The 21559-nt window shown below is 35.9% G+C and overlaps 1 protein-coding gene and 1 long non-coding RNA gene across 7 annotated transcripts in view; one reads left to right on the forward strand and one right to left on the reverse strand.

The window, feature by feature from the left end:
* Positions 1-1691: 1691 nt before the first annotated feature.
* HNRNPR (heterogeneous nuclear ribonucleoprotein R) overlaps positions 1692-21559 on the reverse strand; it is a 34731-nt gene continuing 14863 nt past the window's right edge. For 4 of the 6 annotated variants that reach the window (XM_042949772.1, XM_042949771.1, XM_042949775.1 and 1 more), the window contains 6 exons: positions 16483-16659; positions 14671-14806; positions 12043-12257; positions 8081-8230; positions 5497-5618; positions 1692-5359 (listed from right to left, as the gene is read on the reverse strand). In XM_042949772.1, coding sequence (XP_042805706.1) covers positions 4747-5359; positions 5497-5618; positions 8081-8230; positions 12043-12257; positions 14671-14806; positions 16483-16659 — 1413 coding nt within the window. In that variant the 3' untranslated portion in view covers positions 1692-4746. The remainder of the gene's footprint in view (positions 5360-5496; positions 5619-8080; positions 8231-12042; positions 12258-14670; positions 14807-16482; positions 16660-21559) is intronic. The other 2 variants (XM_042949774.1, XM_042949776.1) reach the window with 1 other exon arrangement.
* Positions 4826-14782, forward strand: LOC122226509. The gene is made up of 3 exons (XR_006205653.1): positions 4826-4907; positions 13577-13752; positions 14696-14782. It is a non-coding gene; the product is annotated as an uncharacterized LOC122226509 (long non-coding RNA).

Here is a 21559-nt window from a genome sequence, read left to right on the forward strand (position 1 = left end):
TAAATTCTACCAGTGTCTACTAATCCCAGCAGCTGTCCTGGGTTTCAGACAAAACACAGTTGTTGACAGATCTGTGGTTTCACTCTGTTCAAGGTCCTAGTATTTTAGCTATGTAATTTCCTCTTGACCCACAGTCATTATATCAAATGTATCTTTAAAACAAGCCCTCTGCCGTTTATGAAACTGCTAGAACTTTTAAGTTTCATTTTACAATGTTAAAATTTTCTGGAAGATTTAAAAATAATTTCTCCTAATGCTTATTAAACCCTCCATTCTATCAACACCTTCCTACTTTTACTAAAATTGGCGTGCAATAAACATCTCTTAAGATGAACTATGTGTTAAGTTACCCAATAAGAATGCAAACATAATAAAGATATTAGAGGGATTGAAATCACAGTAAAATAAAAGCAAATTTATTGTCTAAGAGACTTTAGAGTCTATCTTGTAAGGTGTCTATTTCGATCACTTAAAATATACCCTGAGTATTTCATTACTTCATACTTGCAGGCCTTTCCTGCTAAACTATAATTTGACAATACAAAGTATGAAGTACTTATTATATGTTCCTATTAAGAACAAAATTATTTAATATTATGTCTTATTTGTCTACAAGGCCAACATAAATGCCCACTTATAAAATATGGGCATCCTCCCACACTTAATGCCCCACTACTGATAAAAAAAAAAATAGGAAAAAAAAATTTCTTACCAACAATTCCACTGGTTATCGTCCCCAGCGAACCCCACCTAGCAAGTCGACATCATGACATGTCAGGTCAGGGCAGCCTCAACCTCGCTTCCCTGATAGTCAGGTGATAAAAGGAAGGAGTTAAAACAGGAAAAGTACACTTGCAGATTTCTGGATAACATCTGAAAATGGTTAAAAAACAAAAACAAAACAAAAAACCCAGAGCTTCTGGTAACCTCTAAATAAAAAATACGTATGTATATATATTTAAAAAGAAAAAAAAACTATTCTAGAAAGATTAACAGTAACTACACTTCAAATTAAATATAAATATTAATTACTGACTAATACATTAAATATGCAGTACTTTTAAGGCTTGGTGTTTGCATTTCAAAAATCAAAACTAATCACAAACTTCTAGTGCAAAAGTAAACATGCTTGGTTAGTGGATTTGTCATTCTGAATTCTCTAGTCAGTCACCCAATCCCCAGGCTTACTCAGAACTAAGTTAACAGAAGCTCCCATTCTTAGAGAAACATAAACACACTTATAAATCCAGTGCACTCTTTCTATAAGGCTTTTTCTTAGCTGCTCACTTAAGAAATGCCACACGGTAAGGGACAAAACTAACATTAAAATTTCTTCCACATACTTCAGTTGGTTTTCTTTAAGAATACTGGATAGCTCAATGTAACAAAATCCTCTTTGGAAAATCAAAACTGCAAATTTTACCATATGTAAAAGTCTTTATAATTGACAAATAATAGCCTTATAGCAAGTATTTACTGGAAAGGTTTTGGTTTTTACAAATAATACACAATTAATAAAACATAGGTATGATTATCCAAATGGGCAGGAGGCAAATGATGTAATGAGTTTCAAGAATATTATGTGGCTTTATGCTAGGAATGGAATTTTAGGTCTCTTCTCTTTTGGAATTTAAAACAGAATTTATTTTGATGCATGCTGTTCTTTTTAAAAAGAGGGTTCACCTCCTAAGTCAGATTTCAAAGTCAAATGAGAGAAAAATTGTCTACTAGCAGAAAGCATTGGGCTTTCTTATGCAGAATAACCCCAGTAACTAAGAAAACTGAAAAACAATTATGCTGAACTTTCGCTTAAAAAACTACAGAACCATAGTAACTCAATTTCCATATCAATTGATCAAATAAACTTGGATTTATTAGAAATCTGGCAACTTATTAGAACTTTTTTGCTTTTAAAAAATTAAAACACCATCATATAAATACATACATTTAAGCAACTGCTATAAATGAGTGATCAAATAAAAATTAGCATTCCATTATGGGGAAGGGGTATATTTATGTCAGTCTCAGGAGGGTACCTATGAAGAGGTTGGCCTCAATATGAAATAAATAGATTTCCCAACACACATTACTGCAGCAGGCTCATAAGTAAAAGCAAATGAATTAGGTTGGGGAACAAAAAAGATGGCACAAGAGCAGGAAATGAAATTTCCCAGAACTCATTAAAAAAATTCATTAAAATAAAACACCTAATGAAAATCTAAAACAAAGACCTCCTCAATGGACGTATTTGAGGTTTATAGATTAGATGGTTAGATTTATTTCTGTGAAAAGTTAAGCTCTTAATCTATTTTCTCTGAATGCTGCTACAGCAATAGTTTACAAGACATCAACAAGGGAAAAAGCTCTAAAATGAGATTTAATGCTCAAAAAGTTGTGTTTTTCTATTGAATAAAATAGCTACAAAAACCCTATAAAGCAATATTAGAGGGACAACTCAGGCATATTTTAATAGATGAGAGTAAAATATTATTTGCAATTAAAGGAAAGGATTTTGACATGGGACCCAAATTTTATTTAGTCTTATGTTTTTGCTAGGGTTTATATTTTAGGATGGGTAGGGGAAGCAAAATAAATTAATCTGTTTCAGAATCACTGTTTTTCCCATTCCTAATTTTCTTCATCGTGACTTTGTAGCTGGTAACATCAAATTTTTAAAAAATACAAACAATTCAAGTTTTACTTGTAAATGCTTTCTTCTTTCCAAGAAAATTCAGGATTATATTTAAGTCTAATTTAGGCTTATTGTTACAACTACAGATTGTATTTTCAAAGTTTAAAAGCAGCATTTAAAGAATATTTGGTGTCTTTACTTGCATACATGGGCATAAGAAAAACACCTAGATCTAAGCTTTACCAAACAGATACCCATGTTAATTTGAAAATACAACAGACTATATAATTCCTTTATGAGTTTCCGAAAACAAAAGGAATATTAATAAGGCCTATTAACTTACTGAATTATATAATAAGTGTACTTTTAAAGAGAAATGAGACATAGACTTTCATCAGTAAGTATTCTCTTATTTGAAGTCAAAAGAGAAGCCATGAAACCCAAAATATGATCTAAGCACATTCATATTAAGTGGCTTATGATTTTGAAATTTACTACTGCTGTCATAAAAGACACCAAACAGGAACAAAACACATAATAAAGGTGTGTCCATTTTAATTAATTATTCCCTAATGGCTTATTTTTATAATTTAACGACATTTTAGACCCACCTAAGAATAAAACATAAGGGAAAATTTTATGGTAATTTGAAAGTGATCCAGACTTTTCTGCACTGTCAAGGTGGGATTCTTTTGTTCCTCTTATTCTCAAGTAAAACTGCCATTGCAATAATTCAGAATTTCTAAAGGAAACAGGGAAATAGGTGTTATAACTCGGCCAATAAAAACTTTAGCCAGTAGGGTAGTAAAAAAAATAAAATAAAAGTAAGAGGTATTAACAGAAAGTCAGAAGTGGGTATTTTTAAGCCTCTTAAAAGGCATGAGTGCTTCTCAAAGCAAATTTACAATTGGAAATTATATTCCTAAACCAGTAACTGAAGTGATAGTCACAATCACGTACGCTAAAATTGATGTTTAGTCCGCAGTGCAATTGACGCCACAGTACTAACATTTTTTTCCTGTTATACATTCACTTATCCAGCAAGTAAGTTCTTCAGGCAACAAATTATCCTTTATAGAAAGAATGTGGGTCAAAATAAATTGCAGTCTGCTTCCCCAGCCCCATTTTTATTTAACGCAAATTATCCAATGCCTGCAAGAATGTTCAAAAGCCTTTGAACCTGTTTTTATAAAAATAAAGGATAAAATTTCAAAATTAGAAGAGACTATGAGAGAACACCAACCAATAAAGTGCTATTTGGAATAAATACTAGAATTTAGACTAATTCTCAGTCTGATAGCCACGGTACATATTGGAATAGACAAGAAATTTTGCATGAATTTGATCACTCACATAGGCAGTTATAATTTGAAAACAATATTCCTCGCAAGGATTACGAATAAAATAATGTTTTAGGACACAATTGAATTTGAAATAGGTAATGTTTTGAATAGATTTTTTAGTTTTATTGAAATCTTACATGAACAAGAAATTGGAAATACAATCACATCAAAGAACAAATTGTCACGGCTTTGACGTTTAAGCCAAACAAATTTTGTAGGGCAGATTTCAAAAAGGTGTGAAGTTATAACAATTTAAAAACACAGTTAACCTACTTCTAGGAATGCAAAACATACAATCATAGGTTATTTTCAATACAAGAAAACTTAAATTTGTTTGCTTTAATTTCTTAAAACTACTAAGACAAAGCACTAGCTTGTATTTTTATTTACAGCATACTCCATACTCCTATGTAATCTATCCCAAATCCAAAAAAAAATGAAACTGTTCAAAACCAAAGGTTCTGCAAAATCATGATTTAACAGTGTGCTCAGCTTGTTTTTGAAACTAAAATGAAGCCTGAAACGATAAAAGCATTGTAACCCCCAGAATAAGGGAACTCTGCAAGCCCAATAATGTCCAAGAGCATTTATGAAAAGAGGAAAAAAATAAAAAGACTTGAGTATATATACAATAGTGATTTCTTCAGCCCAATACAAATGGCAGCAAACTGCTACTTAAAGATGAAACAGTTAAGCCAATTTTTTTTTTTGAAGAATGTAGATCTAGAGCCAATCGGATCTTGCCAATATCATTTTCAAGCCCTCACTTGTCTATTTCCACTGTTGCCCATAAGTATCCTGATAAAATTCCTGGTTGTCATTATTGTAACCATAGTTACCAGAATAGTCACCACCTTGTTGAAGCGGCTGCTGAGCGATGGGTTGGGAACCCCAGTTCTGTTGGTTGTTGGTCTGACGGCGCTTGGAATCAGGTTGGTTGTACCCGTCTGCCTTTCTCTTGCCTCCTACATTGCCCCCACGATTGCCCCGAGATCCACGGGAACCACGGCCTCTCTGCTGTTGTGCAGGACCCCCTCTGCCACCCCTAGAGCCTCTTGGTGGTCCCAAAGGTGCCCCCCTCTGTGAATAGCCAGCTCTACCTCTTGGAGGTGGTGCTCCCCGCCCCCTTGGTGGTGGCGGAGCACCTCGCCCTCCCCTTCCTCCTCCTCTTCCTCTTACTGCATAGCCATCATCATAGCCGTAGTAGGGATCTTCATAGCCTCCACGATAGTCGTGATAATCATAACCATAGTAATCATCATAGTAATCTTCATAGCCATAGTAATCTGGAGGGTAGCCATATCCACCTCTCCCCCCACCACGACCCCGACCTCTAATTGGAGGTGGCATACGAGGAGGAGGGTGATAGTAATAATCTTCATACCTAGCAACGGAAGGAAGGGAGAAAAGAAAAAAACAAATTAGCTTACATCAAGACCAATCCTAAATTTTTTACTAACTTGATCTCTATTACCAAGTTATTCCTTGTTCAGAGATGTATTTATTAAAATGTAGACTCACGCAGTGCTTCTGGAAGCCTGTCTAGCAGCTTGGCGCTCTTTCCTTTTCTTGTCTGGTGGCTTGGCTAAGACTATTTCAATTTCTTCCCCTTCTATTTCTTTGCCATTCATTTCATCCATGGCCTATACAAAATTACAAAAATAAGTTTATGTTGCAAGTAAACTAGTACTTTAAAACATAATTACAAAAACATGTCTGTGCCACTTAATACAATTAATAAGCAATTTATTTCACAACTATCTTAACTGGCAAAAGAATGTGGGTGGCTCAGTCGGTTACTATTAATACTATTATATTTAAAAAGGTAAAGGGGCTTCGAGGGCTGCCTATCACTGCTCCTTAATTCTAAATAACTAACCCCTCCAAGTTGAGCCATACCAAAGAAGCAAATCCACATCTGGGAAAAGCACCAGTATTAACACAAACTTTTCAGGATTCAAATTTTTAAATAAAAAACATGGCATTCAACATGTAAATCTGAAACTACTCTTCCATAAAAATCTTAAAGATATTAAAGACAAATGACGTTACTGAATGCGGTTGTCAATTAAACGGAACAAGATACTGACCAAAAATTGCCTAGGTTTCCCCCACAACACTTCACCTAAAACATACTTCCCCTGAACAGTTAAGAGCACAGAGGCCAGAACAGGCGTGGACTAATGAAGACTCAAGTACTCACCTGGGAAGCAGTAACCATAAGTATTCTATGCTCTGTCCTTTACCTACGCTGTTCCACCTAACAGCCTCTGCCATACATCAAAGTTCAAGTAACTCAGTAACGAGGTATCACCTCCTCACCACAGCTTTTCTGTTTTCTTACACAACCTTTTCTTCTCTGGATGAACAGAATAAAATGCTCTATCTATAAGGAGCATTCAGTGATAAAAAGTATCTGAACAAAGACTAAATCAGTCCTCCTCTACAAGCTAATTCTCCCCTTTACCACATTAGCTTTTGGCTCCTTCACCTAAAGCAACTAAGTCAAGTCTACAAAAGCCTCCCAGATGCTGATAAATTTTGTAATGTGGCAAACCACCCAATCAATTTTTATGATTATTTTTAATTAGAGACAACTATTTATTTAATAAGGACTGAATGAAAATGAGTGTTTAGAAGGTATAAATTTATCAGTTATCCGTGTTTCATACCTTTGGCAATTTCAGAAACCAAGCATTAGATTCTGTACTAAACTGTGAATTTGATAAGCAGTGCTATCTCATTAATTAGTTTCCATCAAAAAGCAAACCAACAGGGGCGCCTGGGTGGCTCAGTTGGTTGAGCATCCAACCTCGGGTCAGGTCACAACCTCACGATTTGTGAGTTCAAGCCCTGCACCGGTCTCTCTGCTGTCAGCACAGAACCAGCTTCAGATCCTCTGTCCCTCCTCTCTCTGCCCCTCCTCTGTTCACGTGATCTCTCTCAAAAATAAACAAACATAAAAAAAAAAGCAGCAAACTAATAAATTCTAACGAGTCAAAGATTCTATAAGGCACACTTTAAAGCAGTACACCCTAGGCAGGAAACAAAAACTGCTCAAATTAGAGGTGGCACCACTCCACCAACAGAACATGTAGGAAAAGAACTAAGCCTGAATGAGTCACTGAGGATTTTGAACGTATTTCCCCAAATACATAAAAAGCTTTTTTAGTGTTTTGTCTTCTTTCCCCCACTAGGAAAGGCAAGAGGAACAAGAAACTAGAAATTTTACACATTAAAAATGATACTGATCCATTAGGAGAGAAAAACAGCAGGGTATTCAGCTTTGATGTCATAGCCACCACACGAAACTACTTTTTTCACCATTTTCATTACTATCATCAAATCAACTATTACATGCAAGAAATATCTCTAACAACTACTGAAACCAGCAAAAGCAGTTAATACTATTAGAATTCTAAAATGACTGAAGAAAGGCAAGACTAAAGGGGTGCCTGGGTGGTTCAGTCAGTTAAGCGTCTGACTTCAGCTCAGGTGATGATCTCACAGTTTGTGAATTCCAGCCCTGTGCTGGGCTCTGTGCTGACAGCTTAGAGCCTGGAGCCTGCTTTGGATTCTGGGTCTCTCTCTCTGTTCCTCCCCCACTTATAATCTGTCTCTTTCTCTCAAAATAAACAAACATTAAGAAAAAAAAAAAAAAAGGAACTAACCATTCTCTCAGAACACATCTGCTGAATTAAATATGCTGTACTGTGTGTGAAGTCATGTACAAGGCTCAGGTTCCTTCATAAATCCACAGAGTAGTTATAGTACATTCATTACCTGTTTTACCATTTACAACAGCTAATTAATACACCTTGTAATATTTCCAAGGCATCACGCTATCAAACCCTAGGTTTACAAAAACAATACAGAGATTAAAACTACTTGCCTGAAATCACAAGCCCAGTTAGTAATAATCAGGCTTTGAAATATGAAGTCTTACCTGTTAAACTATTACCACTTCAGATAATTAAAAGATAGTTCCAGAGCTCGGCAAAAGCTGAAAACCAATTTTATTTCAGTTTTTAAAGTCATTTTACGGGCTTAGCAAGTTTCAACAACAAAATTCGAATATCAAGATGCAAAATTTCAAAATGTCTACCTTAACAGCTGCTCCTCTGTCTTCAAAATGAACAAATGCATAATCTTTCAACTTCTTCACTCTTTCGAGTTTTCCAAATTCAGAAAATGACTTTTCCAATATTTCTTCTGTCACTGTAGTAGCCAAGTTTCTCACAAATAAAACTTTCACCTAATACAACAAATACACAAAATTGGCACTGGCTACTTAATTTTAGCTGAAGTCTTACACTAAAAGTATTTCTTCCTATCCTCATGGCAACCTTGCCTTTTCAAAAACATTAAATATTAAAAGTACATCACAGAAAGTATCAAAACTACCAAGAAAATTATTGTCAGTTACCAATTTATATAGATTATTGGGTCCTTCTCTTGCCCTGCCATTAAAATCCCTAACACTGTGAACAGAACCCTCAAGGAACCAACACATAATTACTAGGTTGATTCAAAAATTTAACATCGTCCCTCAACACCCTCTAAAACAGTATGTTTTGGGGCTTTCCCCCCTAGAACTGAGTGAGCAGATTCCAAAGTTCTTATGAAAAAATAAACAAGAAATAGGGGGAAAAAAAAAAGAACAAAAGAACAAAATTTAGAGACTAGCCCTACCACATATAACAAATTATAACTCTTAAATCACTGGAACAGTGTAGTGTTCATCTGGGTAAAAATAAAAATTGGGGGGGGGGGGGGCGCCTGACTGGCTCAGTGGAACATGCAACTGCTGATCTCAGGATTGTAAGTTCACGCCACATGCTGGGTGTAAAGTTACTTAAAAATAAAAACTTAACAAAAAAAAGTTGGATTTATACCTCACACTATATATACCAGGATAAACCCCAAATAGATCAAAAACTTCCAAAGGGGTGGACAGGGATGGGGATGGGGAGAGACTGAAAAATATTAGAAGAAAATAAGGGTAATTCCTTTATGTAAACATTGCTCTAAGGAAGGCTCTGTGATTGAAAATCTATTATATAAAGGAGTGATAAAATTCAACTACTAGAAATAAGTGACTTTCATATGGCAAAAATACCAGAAGTGGAGCCAAAAGACAAATGACTTATATTAGAGTTCATCTTTCTTTTTTAGTATCGGAGCTCCAGGAAAAGGAAAAAAAAAAAGCTCAATGGAAACAAAAAGATATGCATAATTCACAAATACATTGTTCATATAAAGAAACACAAATGGCCCTCAACATATTAAAAACTTGAACCCATGCATAGGAAGAGAAGCAATCACAATGGTTTTGAGATCTATCATTTACCAGACTGGCAAAATCCAAAATAAGATCATACGCTATTTAACAACGATGAGGAAAATGGGCCTCTTGTATTTTGCTGGTGCGTGAGTAAAACAGTACCAGGGGAATATAGCAGTATCTTAATAATTACAGATGCATTTACTCTTTGGCCCACAATTTTATCTCTGAGAATCTATTCTACAGACATATCTGAACTTGTATCAACTAACAAGATACAAGCTCATTCATTACAGCATTGTAATAATAAAACATTAGAAACAACCCAATGTCTAGTTAGTTGAACACAGCACAGTATAATCCACAGAATGGAACTATTATGTAGCCATAAAAAATGAGGAAGAGTTCTAAGAGTGGATATGAAGAGACTAACAGGACACACTTTTGGCAAGACATTTTTTCCCTCTTTCACAGCTCCGAAATAGGTATCCAACTTATAGTCGATGTGACACGCAAGCACTAGGTCATAAATTGGCAACATTTAATAACTTTTTAGTGGTATGCATAATAATGGTACACTTCCTTAGAGCTAATAGGATAGTGAATAAAGCAAATATAGATCAGTGAATATAGTAGGTTACCTGTAACCATCACGTAAAGTCAGGAAAGAACCTCTAAAAAAATAAACCAGAGACTACTAAAACTGGGTGTGTATCAGGGACAGGGAATATGACAGACGGGATTAAGTAGAAGTGGGACTTCTTCGACTATACCTTTCTTCATAATTTTGATTTTTGAACTAAGGAACTGTATTACCTATTCAAAGAAAAAAATTAACACACTCACTGAATAAGTTGTTACCTTAGATAAAGGGCTATATGAATAAAAATTATCTGAGGAAAGGTATTAATTCAAGGTGAAAAAACCTAACATCGTCCACTTTCACCTCCACCCCCTTTATTTTTGCAGTGTTGTCACAGAGGTCAAGCTCTATGTTATGCAGGCCTCCGTTGGTTTACTTTTCTAAAAAAAATTCAACACAGATCTTTTATTCTTTTTGGAGATGAAACCACAACAGACTATATAAAAATTATTTGTTGAAACTTTGTTTAAAACGTTCCAAAGGAACAAAGTCCCTTTAAGAAAAATACATTTAGGCACTTAGGTTTTGATTTATTATAAAACTGACCCAAGTTGACAAAATATCTTCCAATGAATTACAACACTGATAGAGTGAAGTAATACCAGAAGCTTTTACTCTTTAGGGTAGGACCCCCCTGGTGGAATTTAGAAAACAATAAAGAAATCAATATTATCCGATCAAATTTATTCAGTAAGTATTATTCAAGTTTATCGAGGCCTCCCTTTCTTTCTGAAACTTGTTTATGACCTCGGAAGAATAGTTCCTCGCATAAAATGTTGACGTTTTCTAACCCTACAGAAAAAAGTTTAGGATGAATTTCAATCTGAAAGGTTACAAGAGGTATGTGAAAAGCGTTGATGAGCAAATTACCAGCTACACTTACATTCTCTGGGAATTTTATTTACCTCTTATAATGTGTAGATATATTACACATGACACATGCTATTTTAAACACGTTTTTATAGAAAAGGTAATACAAACTGTACTGTTTCTACAAGGCAGTCAAAGTTGTAAGGGTTCTTAAGAGACTTATCCAATTCCAATAAAACAGAGAACATCCAAGTTCAGTAGCTTGCCCAAAGTCAAATTGCATTAGAATAAACAAACGGAATTAAAATGTTAGTAAAAAATAAAAATAAAAAATCAGAGCTATTTAAATTCCCAGTCCCTTCCTTAACACAAATCTGTTCAAGAAATGAGAAAAAGATACTGAGCAGCACATCTGAAAGCCTCTGATTCATTTTCAATGGATCTTCTCTTAATCCCAAGAGGTCTGTGCCTACAAAAACTTGATCATACTAGTAAAAACTGGGGCTGGCTCTCCTTCAAACTAGTTAGAGTGAAGACTACTTGCTCAGAACCTGGAAAAAAAAAAAAACCTTTAAAGAAAGACTTCTTAGTCTAAAAGAATTCAACCACTAATTTCTGGCCATCAAAGAGTTGCTGCCTTATTACCAAGAAGGGAAGAGACACACCAAAATACACAAAAACTCACTAGAACCAGCAGAGATGCCACTCTGATGTGTCCCTTCAATCCCTGGAGTCACCCAAATGAAAGCCTAACCATCAGATCTCATGGCACCATTATTTACCAGGCAAAGATCGCAGCAACGCAAGTATAAGATTCAGGAGGAAAGCAAGGGCCTGCCACAGGACTTGCCGTGCATATTTTGCCACTATCACGTAACAGCAAACATGATAACCCTTTGTCTTTCTTCATGGAGACAATACTCTAAGGGAGCTTGACCATTAGATGAAAAAAGTCATAGTATGGTCAATGAAGATTACAATTCATAATCTCCAAAACATTACTTTATTCAACAAGTCCTGGTCTTTTATAAACCTCTGTATCCCTCCTAGTGCCTAGCACTAAACAAATTCTCAGCGTGTATGAAAATACTTAAAGGGATTTCATTTCAGTTCCTTTGCACATTTAATCTCTGGGAAAAGGGAGGATTAAAAGAAACTTCTGGATACCAAGACAGGATGTTAAGTTTGGTATTAAAGCAGGTCCTTGCCTAAATAATTAAGATCAAGAGCTACAATCTGTATTTATCATAAAACGTTTAAAAATTGAGCTTTATTCTAAGTACAAAATTTAAATGATAATCTCATCCCCATCCCAAGCAACTGCATTTACCTTAGCCATGACTTCTGGATCTGGTTCTTCCACAGGGTCAGCCCATTCAACTGTAACTACATTTCCCCATACTTTTACTTTTCCACTCATCAGCCGGCGTCTGGCTTGTGCTGCTGACTTGTGATCCTCATATTCAAGGAAGCAGAACCCCCGATTCTTCTTTTTGTCATCGGGTTGATGATAGAGAATAACGTCCACCAAACCCTCTGTTAAACCAACAGCCAGATATATAAGCCAAAAGCATCCACCACACATCTAGCGATTAGGCAGACCTAAATCCATTTGCCGAAGAGCAAAAAATATTGAAGAAGCCTCAAAAGGGTTCCCTAATTACCTAGTAGACAATTAAATCAGCATTGTTAGATATGGGTTTTGACACAGTATTTTATGTTCCCTTTTAATTTTTCAGGGTCCTGAGGGTACAGCCATAAACAACAGGTCCAACCACTATATGCTGACGTATAACATTCTATAGTGTTTTAGAGTGTTTGATATAACATGACCTTGTAATTTATGAAAACACTACCAAGGAACTTAAAACCCAAATTATTAACATAAACCCAAGAGAACTTACATTCAACAAATACTCATTACCAAAAATCATCCTTGGATCTAACTTAAAAATTAAGGTTTTTGCTAAGAATGAAAATGACTGCTAAATATTACTGTCTTGTGTTCTCATCTTTCCACATATGTTCTTTCTAGGTAGTATCGGCTACTTTGTACTTTTAAAAGCTATCTACATCCTTAAGAATGCTTAGGTTTTGGTTCTAGCCCAGACTTAAAGACATTTCGAATTTAACATGTCCAAAACCGCAGTCACCGTTCCCTAAATCTGTCTTCTCTACTTCTCTATCTAACAAACAGTCCCACCTCCTGGTTCTCAAGACGGAAATTGAGGACTCATTCTTGATTTCTTCCTTTACCTCCTGTACTCCCCTACCCAATTCTGAGCCCATCTACCTCTTTTCACCTTCATGGCTATTATCCTAGTCCAATCTTCTATCTTAACTACCATGACAGCCTCAACTAATTAATTAGCTTCTCCTCCTAAGCCCCTCTAAACCATTATCCATATGGCAGCAGCGATAATATTCTATAAGCATGAAACAGACATTACTCCCTGCTTGAGACCTCCAAATACCTTCTCATTACACAAAAAATCTAAACTCCTTACATGGTCCACAAAAGCCCCCTGTGGCATCTCATATAATTCTACCCTTAATTCTACAGTAATTTGAAGAACACTGGCCTTCTCTCAGTTACTTTAATACACCAACTTCTCTCTTGCCTTGGAGCTGTGGTATGTGTTGCTCTCTTGGAACGCACATCCCTTTGCTCTTCGAATGCTACATCCTCCTCATTTGTTGGGTCTTGGTTGAAATGTCATCTTATCAGAAAAGCCTTCCATAACCATCAAAGCAAGGATAGTAGCTATTCTCTAGCTAAGTATCATCTCCCTCTTCTCAGTGCTTACTGCTTACCCCAATGTATAAATATTTCTTTAATTTTTTTGTCTTATCTCCTTTCCCAGAATATAAACTCTACAAGGGCAGATAATACATCTTATTCACCACTGTATCCCAGCAAATAGCACAATGCCACCACTTAACAGGCACTAGATATCAACACTTGCTGAAGGAATGACTAAATGGGTAAGAAGCCAGAAAACTAACAAAGTGATGAAGTCAAAGAACTGCACCATAAGGGGTACGTAACCAACACAACTGTGACAGGCGGTGGCAGTGGTTACAAAGCGGAATGCTAGGAATCAAGATTTTGGAGTGGGGAGAATTTCTGGCGGCAAGATCCAGAATGTGATCTGGATGTGGGGGTGCTGAGGTAAAGAACTGGGGATGAGGTGGTCATTAAACTAGGAGGCTAGAGGATTGGACAGTTCGTTGATATACATGTTAAAGGTACTACAAATAAGTCAATTTAGGGCAGAAGAGAAACACTACGAGCCAGAGCAATCTCCAATTAATGAAAGACTGAAACCAGAAGAGCAACAGATGACAGCATCAAGGAAGGAGAAAGGATAATATATCTGGAAGACAAAAACATGGTTTTTATGAGGGGAAGTAATGGTCTAAATCAATGTTTTTTTTAAACCATAGCCAGCAACAGTATATTCCTACCCACATTAAAAAAAAAAAAAAAAAAAAAGGAACAGGAAATACCATGCTAAATCATGCATAAAAAGTGAAATTAACAGTTTTGTTAAATTTTGTTTCAGTTATAAATGTATATAGACCTGTGATGTTCAACAAACATCTCAATTCCATGGATTTAGAATCAGAAATTTTCCAAAATCTGATTTAGACAAGGCAACAGGAAGGATAAGAACTCTCACCCTCTTGGCCCTGAAGCACACTTAATGTTGGGAAGCCTTCAGGGCAAGACTATGGCAAAAGCTAAGGCACAGAAGTGAAGGGGTCATTCCAAGAAATTAAGGATGAGAGGGAACACACTTAGTCCAAACCACTGCAAAGTAGAAAGGAGGCAACTTAAACATTGAAGATTTGTTTGAATTTTTAGATTAATATACACCTTTTTTTTTTTTTGTACTTATAAATAGTACCACAGACGTCCCAAAACTAACTTCTACTAAATACATTTTTGTTTTACCTGTGACTTTACTGAATTCTTCCAGAATGTTTTCCTTAGTCTTATTCTTCGGAATTGATCCAACAAAAAGCCTGTTGTTTGCCACAGAAATGCACACTCCAAGGTGTTTACCAGGGCGAATTTCATAGCTGTCACACTGCAAGGAAGACGAGAACCAGATACCCCACAACCATCCCAAACTCAGGACGACTGATCTCAATCTAAAAAATTCAACAATTTAAGGTCAAACACTTCCTGCTTCATGAACTCACCGAGTTCCCTCATGCTTACCATTACATAAATGTGTATTTTAGAACTTGTTATGGTCTCTCATCTTAGTTTGGTTTTGTTAACTTTCACTGCTCCTCTGGATAAAAATGACTCAGTTATTTCACTTTATTTTTTAAAGTATCTTATTTAATATTTCAATGTGATCTATCTGAAAAATTGTCCAGAGAACTTCAGAAAAAATACCCAAGACTGATCATTCAGGGTCCTTGGAGATAAAATTAGATACAGATAAGCCAAAGGCAAAATAACAATACAAAAAGAGTAACAACTATGTATAATTAATACAAAAGAAATTTAAAAGAATTTCACATTCTACACAAAACACAGAATTCTAAATGTATACATGAAAAGTTTTAAACAGCATATCAAACACCTTCAAAATACCTTCAAAATTACATGAAATAATAGGAAATAAAAACAGTTTTATTTCAATCACTATGGTGATAGTTTCCTTGGTAAACTTTAGCTTCTTAGGTTTTAACATTACTTACCCATTACCTTACTAAAAGATACGTGATTAAAAAATAAAATCATCCATACATTACCAAAAATGTGGAAATAAAGCTTTGAAAACTTTCAATAGTAAGTCAGAAGGAAAAGTCCCTAATAAAAACTAAAATCTGGGTCAAGCTAGAAGTGGAAGTAATTTAGAAGTGATTAATGAAACCAAAAGCCCTGGTGGAAGAGGTACCCATTCTAGAAGGACTGGAACTAGACAAAGTGAGGCTTTTAGATGTCTGGAAAGAGTAGGCAAAAACAATGACACTGTTATTTTAAGTAACTGAGATGGTTGTACCAATACAGGAGTGAAGATAAACCTCATTTGCAGAACTCTGTTACTCCTACTCCTCCTAGTAGTAGTCATACTATTGTACTACTAAGTACAAAGAGTTAAAGGCCCTGCAAAAAGGAAATTACTAGATTATAGAAGATTAGCTATAAAATAGTAAAAAAAAAAAAAAAAAAAAAAAAAAAAAAAAAAAAAGGAGAGAAAGATTAAAGACAGAGAAGGCTGAAGGGCCTGAAAACAAAATATAGAAGAATAGGCATATACTTAGAAAATAAATTGTATGATTAGGTGGTGACAAAAATAAAAGAGTCTCAATCATTTCCTGAATTATGTCCTAAAAGTCGCTGTTACTCAGTTACGCTCTGCAGAATCCATCCCGGCCTTCATTACCCTTTTGAGAATCTTATCCTAAAGTTTCATAGTAATGACTGACATCCTTTCTGCCTAAAATCAAAAGGGAACTGCAGAAGCCAAATGCATATTCAAATGAAAGTTTAGTTACTAGCCAATCTAATAAATAACTTCTAGGAATTAGGAGAGACTTTCTCTAACACATTATTTCTTGGGTATGTTCATTCTTTTTTACTTTTATAATCAGAAAATACAGAGCAAAGATCACGTACCAATTTAATCAATATATAACCACTCAAAGCAAAAGCTGAAGAAAATAATGTTAACTGCAAACATTTTTAATTGAGGTAACTCTCTCAAATAATGACTTGCTACACAGTGTGTATTTCTTTATCACATACCAGTTTAACAGCTTCCTGTGCAGCTTCCTTTCCACAGAAGGTGATAAATGCATACCCTCTGTTCTGACCAGACAGTGGATCCATCATAAGACGTAGATCCCAAATGGGACCAGCCTTTTCGAAAAGGGGTACCAACTCATCCTCATATAAATCTCTTGGTATTTTACCTACAAAGACCTGAAAAAAAAATCTCTGTATTACAATCCCAATGTAAACATTTGATTTTAGAGCCATAAAGCCTAACTGCCCTTTTTCTAAGGGGCTAGGGGCACAAAGATGGTTAAGGAGGAGTAAGTACAATTTGAATCTTTGGGGGTTAACCTTAATGTTTATTTATTGTGATTACCTTAGGGTCATTAACAGAGAACAATATTCTATAGGGAAAAACGGAAGCTAATTAATAAAGAGTGTGCAAAATTCGTACAAACAACTCTAAATTTTTAATTTTTATAGTTTTTCCTTTTCTCACAAAAGTAACAAAGGGCATGTATGTATCTTTGGGAAATATTTCTGCATTTTTATAAAAACATGAATTGAATAAAGACTGAAGTGCTCTTCCTCAAGCTTTCTCAACTCTAGTATCTTTACCACTTAAAACTCCAGAGCTTCTGGATGGAACTAGAGGGTATCATGCTAAGCGAAATTAGTCAGAGAAAGACAAGTATCGTATGACTTCACTCGTATGAGGAATTTAAGACACAAAACAGATGAACATAAGGGAAGGGAAGCAAAAATAATATCCAAACGGAGGGGGACAAAACATAAGAGACTCTCAAATATAGAGAACAAAAAGAGCGCTGCTGGAGGGGTTGTGGGAGGGGGGAGGGGCAAAACGGGTAAGGGGCTGAAGGAATCTACTCCTGAAATCATTGTTGAACTATATGCTAACTAACTTGGATGTTAAATTAAAACAAACAAACAAAACCCTCCAGAGCTTCAATGTATCCCTTTCTCTGTCAGAGTATTTCATTTTAAGGTGTGAAAAAAATTCATCATTTGAGGATTTGGTGCTCTACCTTAATTAAAATTATGTAATGAGGATTAAATTATAACATAAATTAGAATTAAACAATCAAAAGCCTTCTCAGTATTTAATATCAGATCACAATTTTCAAGTTTCCACCATGTCGGCAACATCGAAGACAATCTTTCACATGAAAACATTTGCAATCCACACACAGTCTTAAAGAGTAAATGTTTGTGTTAGAGATGAATTTTCTAGTGAAACACATCTTCATCTTTTCATACTATGAAAAATGACCTGATTAGTTAAACAGCAATCCAAAAGATGGCCAAATTATTACTAGATATTAAGTTTCTGGTGTTAATGTAACAGTTGTTCTAAGACAACCCTTTTCAAAATAATCAAATTTACCTTCACTGCTGTCTGGCAAAACTTGAGGTCTTCTTTTGAATTCCTAGTATAATTCTCACATAACAGCTATTCAGTCCTTCTGTCTCAGTGAAGTCTCCAATCCTCGTTCACTAAGTCATTCCAAGGAGATTGTGTGGGAAAGTCACCGGTGTCCTTATATTCTCTCCTCTCAGCCTTAAAAACTTTCTCAGTAACTATTTTTACTTCTTTATACCTCAGAGAAAGAGATTTACTTCCTTTCCAAGGTTAACTCCTTACCCCTAATAACTAAGCCCATTTCTTCTCCCCACCTTCTTCTGGAAATAACCGCAAACTTTATTTCTTCGACTCTCCTATTTTGCTCAGTACATCCTTTCCTACCCACTGGTTCTTGTCTTCAAACGTGCCAAATTTCCCATAACAAAGCAATATACAAACAAGAAAGCTTTACCCATTTACCTTTCACTTTCAAATGCTTTGAACACATCACATCTACTATATCCTTAATGCTGTGCAGCTACAGAGAATAACTAGACACCTAAGGCATCATCTATGCGATATCCCTATAGAACCATGTTTCTAACGAAAACTCACTCTGAAAAGCCCTTGCCATCTATGCTCTCTCTTTAACTAGCACTGGCTTCTTCCTCTAATGCTAAGCTGTATGCCCAAATGTCACTAATGGATACTTTGCTTCCGCAGTCTCATCCTCCTTGCCTTTGCAATAAGCATTAACATTAGTGATGCTGCCTCCTAAAAATTCTCTTCCCTTAAATTTTCAGGATCCTCCACTAGCCTGGTCTTCTCACCTTTAATTATTTCTCTATCCTTTCCATGGTGATTCTTCTGGCCACCTAGTAGTAATCTGCATGTTTCCCAAAGTTATGGCTCTATCTCATCTTCCCTGTATTTTCTTCACTTTTAAAGATCATATCCATTCCCCAGGTCTACTATATAGTCATCTCCCAGATTTACATCCCAAGACCTAATTTTATACTTCCAACTGCCTACGAAGCATTTCCTCTTGGTTGTCCTGATTTTACCTCAAATCACCAATAAGTCTAGCAATGCCAATTTTGTGTTTTTAGGTTTTTTTTAATGCTTATTTATTTTTGAGAGAGAGACAGACAGACAAAGCACGAGTGGGGGAGAGAATCCGAAGCAGGCTTCAGGCTCTGAGTTGTCAGCACAGAGCCCGACACGGAGCTCGAACCCATGAACCACGAAATCATGACCTGAGCCGAAGTCAAACGCTTAACCGACTGAGCCACTCACGTGCCCCAAATTTTTGTTTTCTGAATACAGATGCAGACATAAATATGACTATGTATCAGAATAGTACTAATAGTGGTTTATCAGTGCATGAAAAAACTGTTCTAATTTTATTCTTTTTCTTTAATTGTATTTCCTAAGTATTATATGGTAGATATAATAGATTTGTAACAAATGTTTCTTCCTTCCAAAAAACAAAATAAGTAAAACCCACACTTGCCAACTAGTTCCTTTAATTTTCCCCATTTCTCTTAGGACAACGTAAGTTCTGCTGCTCCCTCCACCCATGAGATGACTAAAGAAATAATACCTATGTAAAAAAAATCTCAGATATTTTGAATCCCTCCCATCCCTATCCATATCCAATTAATCTTTTAAGTATCAGCTTAAAGTTGTTCCAATAAATAATACCTAGCCTATATAGATAACTGGATTCCTCCCAACTCATAGAACTTGTCCAAACTTTTCATGAGACATGGAATTGTATATACCTTCAATTCATGTGCCATGTTTGTTTTTCTAAGTTCTACAGATACAGTGAATACCACAAACAAGGTCTAAACAAACATGAGACTTAAATACTACTGATAGAGAAAAAAGTTAAATAAACAATATGATTTCAAGAGGTGTTAAAGGCTAAGAAAAAGCAAGGAAAGGGAATAAATGATGAGGAAGAGGCTATATTTTAATTAGGAAGGCTTCCTTGAAGAAGTAAATTTGAACTGAGACTTAAGGTAGAAAATTAAGGAAAAATCTGAGGAAAGAGCATTCCAAGGTAAAGGAACTGCAAAAAGATGGGAATACACTAGACGTATCTGAAAAACAGATACAGGACAGTGATGGAATAGAAACCTGTTGGGAAAGACAGAACAGGGGCCAGACTAAGTTAAACCATGTTAGGAGTTTGCATTTTATTCCAAATGGGTTGGGAAGATATCAGGGGGTTCTGGGCAGTGAGTAGGTATCACATGTTCTAAAGGGCTGTCAGCTAGGTAGAAAATGGACTGTATGGAGAAACAGGCTGACCAGTCAGGTTCACAAGGCAATCCAGACAAGGGATGATGGTGGTACGGACTAATACGTTGACAGCTGTGAAGGTAGGGAGAATGTGAGAAATAGCTGACTTTTAAGTTATGTTGGACTCAAATCTACATTTTAGTTACTTTTGAGTAAGTTTCTTAATCAGTGAGTTGCAATACCCTATCTGGGAATAACACCATCAAGAGGGTTCAATTTCCATGTGAGCAGAGAGCCCACATCTTGTTCTCATTTTATTCCCAGTACGGATCACAGTGCCTGAAACATTAACAGCTGCTCACCTTTGACGAATGTACAAATGAAAATCTACCTCATGCTGTTAGCTTATGCACTAGCTCCCATTCCTTCTCTTCTACTCAAGGACACTTGGTCCAGCAACAATCTGATCATCAATTTTCTCCTTTATATATAGACCATTCTCATCAGCACACAAGTGATCATAATTTCTCACTTAAAGTTTAAATGAAAACAAAAATATATCTTGACTATGACACACCTTCCAGTTATTGCCCCATTCCTCTGCTCCCCTTTATAGCAGAAGTGCTCAAAAGAGCTATACCAATCTTGCTATTTTCAAATCCCTCACCTCCCACTCTCTTGAATCGTCTCCAAACCCAGCTTTTACCACCACTGCCAAAGTCACTAATGACATCCACGTTGCCACAATCAAATGGCAATTCACAGTCCTTGTCTTACTTGGAAAGTTTGTTATCATTGACCAAGCTTCCTTTTGTGAAAACTCTCTTCACTTGACTTCTAGGATACCACACCCCAGGTTTTTCTCTTTCTGCTCAGTTCCCTTGCTAGTTATAGTTAGTTCCTTCTCATCTCCCGAACCTCTAAACGTAGAGGGCTGTGGGGATCAGATCTCAGACCTTTATTTTAGCTGCACACACTTCCTTGGTGACCACATCCAAACTCTGGTTTTTAAATACCATCTGGATGCCTATGCCTCCCACCATTTATAATCTCCAGCCAAAACTCTCCCCTCAACTCCAGGATTATATAAGCAACTGCTCACTCAACAGCTCCATTTGGAGGTCTAAGAGACATCTAACTCTTAACATGTCCAGAACTGAACTGCAATCTTTCAATCTTGCCAAAATGTCCTTCTGTACAGCATTCTTCAATAAATGGCAACTCCATCCTTCTAGCTGCTCAGGTCATAAGCTTTGAAGTCTTCCTTGGCTCCCTTCTCCCATATCCCCATATCCAACTCATCAATAAATCCTGATAGAATCTAACCACTTCTCACTAGCCTCAGCTATACCACCCTATATTATCAATCCTATAAATGAGCATTCATTAAGACAAAAAATAAACAAGGATAACTGGTATTCATTTTGAAGTGTATTTTTTGGTGTGGCTAAGCTCTCTGGCCCAACCCGGACAAAGTGTTTTTATATTTGAGGT

The sequence above is a fragment of the Panthera leo genome, chromosome C1 (genome assembly GCF_018350215.1).
Source record: "Panthera leo isolate Ple1 chromosome C1, P.leo_Ple1_pat1.1, whole genome shotgun sequence".
In the NCBI taxonomy this organism is placed as follows: Eukaryota; Metazoa; Chordata; class Mammalia; order Carnivora; family Felidae; genus Panthera; species Panthera leo.